Source organism: Montipora capricornis, chromosome 10 (assembly GCF_036669925.1).
Source record: "Montipora capricornis isolate CH-2021 chromosome 10, ASM3666992v2, whole genome shotgun sequence".
Lineage (NCBI taxonomy): Eukaryota > Metazoa > Cnidaria > Anthozoa > Scleractinia > Acroporidae > Montipora > Montipora capricornis.
The window spans coordinates 28,389,675-28,400,230 of NC_090892.1; the positions used below are offsets into that span (position 1 = coordinate 28,389,675).

Here is a 10,556-nt window from a genome sequence, read left to right on the forward strand (position 1 = left end):
TCATTGTAACGCGAATGGCGTTTTAGTGGATCTTTAAGGAAAATATACCCTTACGGAGCTCAAGAATGGAACTTTAATTGGATAAACAAGACGGGCGGGGAAAAATATATATCCGGAATCTTAAAAGCGATGAGTAATGGTCATCGACAACAATTGCATCTTTGACCGTCAGATATCAGAGCTTTGTTTCTAGTATTATTTTACTAACTGTGCTGTTATGGACAACACTGAAACCAAATGGCAACTTCTGTATGGGTTTAAAAGGAATCGAACGCCTTGAATGCGTCACAGTGTTAACTGAAGTCGCATCTCAGTTGTCTCGCAATTTACATTTATTTTGTACTCAACTCTGCACATTCTTGTCCATTTATGTCCATCCATGCTTCTCTTTCCTTTTTGCAGTATTTCGTTTTGTTGTTCAACAGTTTTAAGTGGTTGTTGCAATGTTTCATTCTACGTTTTGGAATTATATCATTTTAGGTGACATAGCCCCTTTAAAGAAGAAACGAGTAAGTTTCACTCCAGAGCGTGTTTTGTTATCTTTGAACTGAAAGACCTAAAAACAGGACCGGATATAACAAAATAATTAAACGTGTGAACCTGTGAGCCAAAGGGCCACTGCTGGCATGACGTCTGGGTGACCCCTCAAATGGTCTTCGTGACTGCCCCCCACCCCCACCCCAATTTACTGGAACACTGCAGTTCAATATCACCCAATTCAGCGCCGTCTGTTTTTGTGTAACCTGTACGACAGGCAACCCAGTTTACGCTCACAAAGCGTCTAGTTTCCGTGTTACCATAGCCCAAACACGAGGGGGTGTTGGGAGAATTCTCGACAGTTATGCAAGCCCGAGACGCAGTCGAGGGTTTGCATAACTATCGAGAATTCTCTCTACTCCTGCTCGTGTTTGGATGAGGCTATGTTAACAGGGAAAATAGTCCTCTATTGCTTTTATAAAATATTTCTCAAAAATAATTCGACAAATGAAGGAAAATGCTGGTGTTTTTTTTTACCTCTTGATTTAAACAGATTTTCTTGATTCGCGCTCATATTTCCTACCAGCCAATCAAAACGCGCGTCAGACAACACCTATCCAATCAAAATTCGTGTGATGTCACTACCGTGTTTACACAGCTATTGACCAATGAGAAAGCGCGTACCATCCTAATTATAATTTATAAAATAATGTATACATTTGACACGACAGACATGTTCTGAATTGGTGCCGCATTTCTGCCGCAAGTTCGAGACAGCCTGTCAAACTTGCGGCAGAAATTCGATAGGTGATTCAGATGTCGCAATTATGCCGTGTCGAACTCAATCCAGTGTGAGTTCGACTCGACAGAAGTGCGACGTTTGAATTGAGCCTTAGCCCTTAACCCCAGTTCAGTGTAGTGTGAATGTAGTTCTCAGTGCTAGATATTTATAGAAGTGTATTTGTTTTTTTTTCTGTTTATTTGTCAAAAAATAAATTAATTAAGAATGTTGGATTAGATGCTACACTTCCGGTTCCCGTTTTCCACATATTATGACCCCGTTGCGCGTTGGGGGCCGTGTGCTTTTATTGTAGAATGCTGTGCGTGAAATAAAGACAAAAGAGAAATGTGTCACAGTGCACTGCTTCATAACAGCTTTCCTTCGCGTTACGGAGTTCAAAGGAGTACTGTGACGATACATAATATTGGGCCTGATTGCATGGTGAGTTTCAGCCCGGGCTGAAATTTTGTTGCGATTACATGCTCAATTTTAGCCCGGGCGCAAAACGCAAATTTCCATGAGAAAATTTACTGAGATGCGAAAACACAAACGATACGCATGCTCACGTTATTTCTTCAGCCCGGGATGAAAAAATGATGGCGAATACATGGATTTTTCAGCCCGATTGCCCGCGCTGAAAAACCCTAGCCCGGTTCAGGGGCTGAAAATTAAAAACACCAAAAAATTATTAGACACGTTCAACTGACACTTTCCTCGCCAGGGAACATAAGTCGTATCCTTGAAGCTCGGTTGAAGGTTGTTTTCATTGCAATGAATTGGTTAAATAGAGTACTGTGAGAAAAATCTCTTCGCTTACCACGCATGGCATCCACCAAAAGATGGTCGTAGTCGTTTTCAGGGCAGAGTCTAACCTTCTTGGTGAAGACAAGTTGATTGAAAATGAGCTTGCGAAGACCATTGGTAAAATTGCCAAAGCAGTTGCTTGAATCCAAACATCTTGCCAATCCCTAACATAAAATGAATAACAAAGTTTAGTATATCTGGCCTGGGTTCAATTGCGAGAGCTCTTCTCTTTACTGAGGGAAAGAAAAGCTCTGGGGAACCCTGAAATAAAGTGTCTTCTCATTGGTTTTCGTGAAGAACAATCAAAAGCGTCTCTGATTAGTGTTTTCCAGAGCCTTGGGTCGATCCGAGGCTCTGTAACGAGAATGGCTTCCAACAGACTTATTTTCGTGACTTATGCACGCTCTGCACTAACGTACAGCTACGTCAGCATTTACAAGAGTCAGAAACTCGTTAATACATACAGTAGAGCACAGGAGACCTCCAGATAAGGTAAGACAAGCTATAGATAAACTCCAGGGAGCGTACGAAACTTAAATCTCAAGAAACGAAAAGTATGCCAAACTCAATGATGATGATGACGCTTATGCCAAAGAAAAAGAGTGGCTTGCCGATTGCCAGCAAATATTTATGAATCTAGAAGTAGATGCTAAAATGTTTATTGAAAATATAAACCAGTCTGGTTCAAATAACTTAAAGGAAATTGGTGATTTGAGTAAAGGAAAGGAAAGCGTTTTAAGCAATGGAGCACGTAAAAGCGAAGGAATTTCAAATATGCCGAAGATAACACCTAGCAAGGATTCTCACAGCTCAGGAATGACAGTTATTCAATCCATTGACCAAGCCCTTCCGGACATTAGTGCTAAGCAAAGCGCGTCTTCAGAAGAAGTAATTGACAGCGTCCATACAGCTGATGACATGCAAAATCACGCAATGAACAGCGTAAAAAAGGTCACATTGACACCGATCGCTAGTACAGAACAACTGTCCCAAAGTACATTTCAAACTGGCGCCTGCACGTTCAAACTAGAAAAACCGAAGCTACCTGTTTTTGCCGGAAACGTAAGAGATTATGCGATCTTTCGTTCCGATTTCAAGCACGCAATAAAAGGAAAGGAAAGTACGCGAAGAGAGATGCGGTAACGCTTCTGCGACCCTGCTTACGAGATAACCGATAGACCTGATTAAAGGAATCGCAAGCGATCATGATGCCGCGTGGGAGTATCTAGACTCCATTTAAGGCGATCCGCGATTTGTATCAGACAGATTTGTAACACAGGATTTAGTCCAATTCAAAGCCTTACAGGAAGGGGAAGACGTGCGATTCTGTGACCTGGTACATCTTGTAAAAAAATGTTACAATACTCTGAAAGAGGTCGGACTCCTGAGGGGGGGGGGGTACTCCCTTAAAGGGCTTAATGGGGACGTGCGGCTAGCCAGGGTATGTTTTTCGGGATTTTTGTCTTGAACAGTGTATCGAATTTATCATTTTTTGTCTTAATGAGGGTATCGATTTATCAACTTTTGTCTTAAACTGAGTTAAATGTCTTAAACAGGGTATCAACAATCGGAATTCTGTCTTAAAATGGGTAGGAAAATCAGCGATATTTTTCTTAAACAGGGTCAGAGTATGAGGAGCCGCGCCGCACCTCCCCACTCAGGGATATATCGAGTACCCCCCGGGGTCGGACTCCCCAGCGATATGGACAACGACCACATGCTGTCAGTCATAGAGCAAAAGATGTGCCCTAACGACAGAAAGGTTTGGGCCAGAGATTTGGAAAGAGAAAAGAAGCCCGCTACACTGCATGCGTTAATGAGTTGGATGACTGCGGAGATGAAATCGCGAATGCGCGCCACAGCTCCGATCAGACAAGATCAACAACACTGTTTGGCAAAAATGCTGGTTGTGCAAAACCTCAACGCACTGGCCTGATCAATGCGCGAAATTTGCAACCCTCGCCATCAATGACCGCATCGCAACCGCCAAAGCCAACCACGTGTGTTTCAGTCGTTTAAAGAGGGCCAGAAGAGGACATAAAATGGATACCTGCAGGCGCAATAACAGTGTACAACGCTGGAGAAGGGAACGGGAGGTCCACAACATCACTATCAGTTACTTCATGAAAGTAATGCCGTCAAGATTAGCGTCGCTATCACAGTCAGTACAAAGGAAGCTATACTCCCTGTCCAACAATGTGTACATGGATGACATATGTGAGTCAAAGGATACTGTGAAAGAAGCTAGAAAACTGACCGAAGACAAAGATAAGGTCTTAAAAGCTGAGCCGCTTTTTCCTCTGTATTGCATTTTTCGGCATATCTTTAGAAGCTCTGATAAGGTTACATGATGTTACAAACTCTTTCCTTGGGCACTAAACCGTTCGTTATTTTCAAAAAGTGGTTTCATCGCTTTTTCCTTTGTTCAGGAATGAAAATCGAATTTTTATTGTCAACTGGAATTAATAACAATTGTCTGTACTCTTTTGGACATAAAGAAAAAGTTGATTTGTTTAGTTTGTTTTGCTCTAAAATGCGACCGAACCTTTTAATCCGTTTGCCCAACTGGTTTTCGATGTGCCTCGACAGTGACAAGAAAATTTTGCCCCTATGTTTTATAAACAGGTAATCGCAATGAGTTCTCGTAAAATTAGGGTGAATTTCACTAGCTTGTGTTTTCCGAAGTTTGTTTAAAGCACATAAACGTTATTTAAGTGTTAGAGCGGATTTTGTTTGAAATTCGTCCTTTCTTGGTTGCATTGCCGTATTTTACCCATTCTTGTTCCAAGCCAACCTGGCGTGTTTCAGTGAAATAGATCAAAATGTGAATGATCTCGTTTTCAGAGATAAGTGGAATAAAGTACATCAGTAAAACTCTTTTTTGACCTTGAACTGACAGAGTTTTTTTTTATGGCTTCTAATTTTAGCGTGATTCCTATTCGCTGGCTATTGACAGTTGACTCTGAAATGGCTTTTTTCCTTTTCCATTCGCTCACTGAGGGTGCGCTTGTTTTCTTTTAAGACTCAAGCGGTTCAAGAAAAATTCATTGCCAAACTACGGTGGCCCACAAGGGACATGCGGCAAATTAAAGAATGTTGCTGCAAAGACATCAAAAGTATGCGCGCGCACTGAAGGAAGGGCAGATACAAAACACAAGTCACAGGTCATTGTTTTAACAATATCCTAAACATTCATTAAAGCTAACCTTAGGCTTAATTAGACCTAATGTTAGCATTTGTAAACAGTTAGAGTTGTCTCTGTATTGCTAAAACAATGTCCTGTGACTTGGGTCCTGTGACCTGTGACCTGTGACCTCTGTTTTGTACCTGTCCTTCCTTCAGTGCGCGCGCATACTTTTGATGTTTTAATTTGAAGCAACATTCTTTATAATTTGCAGCAACTTTATTTAATTGCAGCAACTTTATTTTATTTGCAGCAACTCTTTAATTTGCATCATGTCCCTTGTGGGCCATGAATTCCTTGGCCTTGTGGGCCATGAATTCCAAAGTACATTTCACTCGAAAAACCGATATCGTACTCATGGCTTCGTGATTCATGCGATATCGGTTTTTACCGTAAAATGTACCGAGGAATTCACTAGTTAGGCAATGAATTTTTCTATAGAAGAAAGCAAAGAAAATGATTTAATTATCAAAGCAGCAACCGGAAGTATCAAAAAGCGGACAATTCGAAACCTTTTATTTTCACTAACCCTACAGGCAGTAAGAATAAATAACCACGGAGCTCCGCTTTTAGGCTTGGCTAAACCTATATATTAAGCACGTTCGCGCGAAAATCTTCTCAAATTGAAATTTGTTTTATTTCTCGCCTGAAGTTAGGTCATAAATTACTTATTCCAAAAGTGAGGAAAAATTGGGAGGTCACCGACTTTGTTTCGGAGAAAAAGGCAAGGGAAAAATGCCCTAATTTCGATAGATAGGTCATCATAACGAGATGTAGCCTTATCTACTCATCCGTCGAAAATCCTAAAAATAATATGTTAGAGTGAAATATTTGTGTCAATACAAATATAGGAGTGGGTTTTTTAGATGATTGTATGCCACTATGGATGTCGTTAACAGTGGAGTTAACCTCACGAGCGTTTTCGCAAGCGCTACCCATTGAAACCACTTCCGGAACTCAGGACACAAGGAAAGAAGATTTCTTTTCATTTCATCATATTTTGTAGATTGTAAGAAGAGCGAGTGATTCATATCTTAAAAAATAGGGGTCACCGATGATCTAAACGACTAAAATCGATGTGATGTTGCGAAGAGTTTGTCACGATTTTGCGTGACCTGTCGGGAAAGGACTGGAACCCAAGACACCATCGCTTGTCAAAAAAAAAAAAACTTTCTCAAGCATAACGACGAAGTTTCAAGCAGGCGTTATCTTTATTTAGTTAGTGTTTTCTATCATATCTCTCCACAGCCGTCTTTCTCATCTTCTGGAGTGTGTTTTTTGTAAAATATAATCTCGGTCTGTTTCCTCACAGGTTAGCACTATTCAAGTGGATTAGGAAGAGGAGATAATTCTGCTCTATTTTCGTGAAAGTAAAAGAAGAGAACTTCAAAAACATGAATTCATTTTGAACTAAAAAGTTCGTAACGTAATAAAAACATTTCAAAAAACCAACCCCATTAAATTTACGCAACGTCGCTGACTAAAACTAACTTTCTCGAGTTTTCAAAACTTTCAACCACTACTCGATTAGGGCCGTTGGCAAAACCCGGATCGGATCGGATCGGATCGGATCGGATCGGATTGACAAAACTCGGACCGGATCAAGAACACCAGAACACGTGCTCGGATTCTGTGCCTTTCTCTCTTCTGTAGTCGTCTCCTTATTTATTGAGACTCGTCGAAATGTTTTTTTTTTTCCAAAGGTGATTACAGATTCCGAAGCGGAATTATGAAAGATACGATGTGACGAATTGACGTCAATAAGCGAATTGACTGAGGACACAACGATCTTCTTCTTCAAACATGAAAACTGGTGACAATTCTTTATTTTACCCCAGTCCCTTCTAATTGCACAATATCCTGATTTAGCAACAGAACGGGAATGTCAGTTGACGATGGCGAGCAGAATCCCAACTATTCGGCGGGCTCTCCTTTCGTCAACGGACGCTCCCTTTCTGTTGCTAAATCAAGCTATTGTGCAATTGTCAGGGACTGGGGTAAAGTAGAAAAATGTTGTCAGTTTTCATGTTTGAAGAAGAAGACCGTTGTGTACTCAGTCAATTCACTTATTGACGTCAATTCGTCACAACGTATCTTTCATAATTCCGCTTCGGAATCTGTAATCACCTCTGGAAAACCGGTCCGGTCCGGTCCGGTCCGATCCAGATTTTGCGAACGGCCCTCCATTAACTACCTTTTCCAGCCTCCCGGTCCTTTCTTGTTAAAGTTTCATGGTGAATTGGAAATAAATGTGTCATACTTTAGCCGACCTAAAAAATTTTCTTAACTAATGCTTGAAGTAATGCGTGACATATTACAGTCGCGTTACTTGTGCAGTAAAAGTTGCGCACAAACAATTAGCACGAAAGTCCTTAAGGTGGCTCTATAGGGTATTTTGGCGCGCGAGGTATGGGTACGAGAATGGCGCGAGCGCGCGAGACTTTAAAGTCTGAAAACAAAAACAAACAAATGGCCACCAAAGTTGCATTTCGCTTACTCTCCTGTTTCATTACTCGACGGACTTTACAGCAAACCAGTGCTAGACTGAGTTTTAATAATGAACGGTTTTCGCCCGTTTCAAGTGCACGAGCACTTACTACGGTTCTGACAGCGAGAAACGAGAGCCATGATTTTACGTCCGGGACCGATCGACTTTATTTTTGGATGGTTGGAGGCTTCGTTTAGGGTGCACAGGAGAAGGAAGAGGATGAAAATATACAAGTACGTGATCAGAATGGAAGGTTCTCGAAAAAGAAAATTGCCAGAAGAAACTCGGAGGAGAGGACTCACGGAATAGGAGAATGGAGGGCGAAAAGAAAAGTGGAATTTAACAATACAGGGAAAGCATCTCCCCCAAGAGAAGAGTAACCCGTTCTATTTAGGTTGGATTTCAACTTTTTTGGTCAATTGTGGCATTTAGCAATAAACCGAGCTTCACCTTGATTTAGCTACTTCACAACGAGATTTGAGATTGCCATTCTTTTGTTCTCAAACGTCCAATTCTTTGGCAACATCCAAACAAATATTCCTGTACCGTCAGAACTTTAACATGGACATTTTTCTTTCTTCGTACTGAGTAAAACAAACCAAATCGTTTTAATAAAAAAGAAAATAATCTTTTCTCCAGAAAGGATAGTAAAAACATGTAGAATCAAGGGAGGTTACATAAAAAAATTTTAAAATGTCCTGATGTTGTTGTAAATTTTAATCAGAAACTATTACAACAAGAAAAGAGCATTCCACATGGTTGTAGGATCATCGACTTAGATGTCATGAGAAGATATTTGCAAAGTTGTCAGTATTGCAAATCAGATGAGATCTATTTTATGCTCCTGCAGAAACAACTTAATAAACAACTTAACGTGTGCACTAAACATTCCTTCAATGAGACCAGTCACTTTCAAGACCAGAGAACGAGAAATTGGATCTGCAGTTGAGAGTGTTGCCAAAACAAGCTGCATGAATGCACTATCAGAAGAGAAACTGAAGTGCTGCCATAAAAAATGGGTTGAAAGTAGGTGAGGAAGGCTGTGTTAGTGTCCCATGCTCGTATGACATGGGATGGCAAAAAAGGGAAAAGGGTTATAATTCATCAACAAGTCATCCTGCAGTTATGGGGTTGACACATGGGAAGGTTCTGGGATACACAGCTAAAACAAAAACCTGCAGACAATGTGCGAATGCTAAAACAACAGGGAAAGAACCAAAGAAGTATGATTGTGGGCAAAACCACCCAGCATCATCAAAAGCTACGGAGCCTTTGGTAGCTGTTGATCTCTTTACTGACTGAAATCTTACAATCAAATGCAAAACTTTCTGTTTATGTTGGACTCAACAACAGCTGCATACATTAGGCAGAAAGTCCCCTATCCAGTAGAAAAATGGACAGACATTGCCCACGCTAAGTGGTCACTCACTACAAGGTTGTACGATCTAAATCAACGCCAGACCTAACCCTTTCTCCATAGAAAAGTGGAATTCCCAGAAACATCCCAAAACTAATCCATCAACCTTCATTGGATTTGTTATGTTTTTCCAGGGCAGTAAGTATCTGATTCACTGCGTTACGAATTTTCCGCTCCCGCGTATGTGCAGCGGTTTTCCTTTCGAAAGGTAAAATCACTCATGCATATCGAAAGGTGAAAAGTAAAACATGCATAAAATGATCAAACAGACATACACCTTATTCCAAAATTGCCGCCATTTAGATATTCTTTTGTTCTTATTCAAATTAGACCTTGATGCCTCGTTCAAGGCAAAATATTCTTTTGAATTTTCAGCTCAAGAACGAGGCATCAAGGGCTAATTTGAATAAAAACAACAGAATATTTAAATGAAGGCCATTTTGGAATAAGGTCTATAATATGGTTAGACTTGCATGTTGAATGATGAATGTGCAGTAGCGCTTCCGAGAGTAATGTCACAAAGCGAAACTCGAATGTAGAATTGTGAAACTCGAATGTAGAATTGTGACTTCGCATGTCGAAATGTGACCAAGATGAAAAGTGAAACAAACGTAAAATGCGAAAGTTGAATTTTGGTGGGGATATAACGCCATACATAGGCTCAAAAAACCCCAAAGTAAGATGCTATGGTACCAGTGAAAGTTATGACTTTAGAGTAGCTTGTAGCCTGTGTACAGCCGCCCACTCTCCGCAAAAAAAAAATTGGAAAGGAGGGTCTGTGATTTACCGTTAGTAATCGTGTTCCGGAATAATTTTGCACACATTATTAAGTGATCTACGCTGACCAAAATTTGCGTGGCTCGTATTTCTTTGGAGCTAAATTCTCAAAATGGTGGTCAATGAGGTAGATTTAAAACGTGCATTGAAGAGCGTCTCCGATAGTTTTAAGATACCTTGGCTTTATAGGATAGAAGCACTCTTTAAAGGAAAGGATGTATTTGCAAGTATTCCAACCGGGTACGGCTCTGATCTTCAGGCGCAGCATAGATCGTTGCCGATGAGCGATGGGCTGTTATTTTCCTCGATATGTCCACATCTCAAACGTTCCAGGGCTGCCACCCTGCCAGCAGAGCCTTTCTTTTGCTTGCTCGATTTTGGTGTTCTCGAGAAAGGCTCTGCATGAATCGAGTAAGATCTGTATTGAATATGCACTGCATGTTGCCACGATACAGTCACGAACCCAAGCCTAATATGCCAGAACTCGCCGCCATCTTGGTTTTTCATGGTACAGCGGGCTCAATTATAACCATCGGTTTTGTCACTAAAGGGACGCTCGCACTGGAATAACCGGTTTGACGAGAGAAAACAAGATTGACCAGTCCAGAAGCTCGGGCTGCGGCGGCTT

General features: G+C 40.9%; 1 protein-coding gene across 1 annotated transcript in view; it reads right to left on the reverse strand.

Annotated features, from left to right (window-relative positions):
* Positions 1-521: 521 nt before the first annotated feature.
* LOC138019539 (uncharacterized) overlaps positions 522-10,556 on the reverse strand; it is a 25,937-nt gene continuing 15,902 nt past the window's right edge. Inside the window, exons 4-5 of the mRNA XM_068866375.1 lie at positions 2,076-2,226; positions 522-556 (exon numbers count right to left, since the gene is read on the reverse strand). Coding sequence (XP_068722476.1) covers positions 537-556; positions 2,076-2,226 — 171 coding nt within the window. The 3' untranslated portion in view covers positions 522-536. The remainder of the gene's footprint in view (positions 557-2,075; positions 2,227-10,556) is intronic.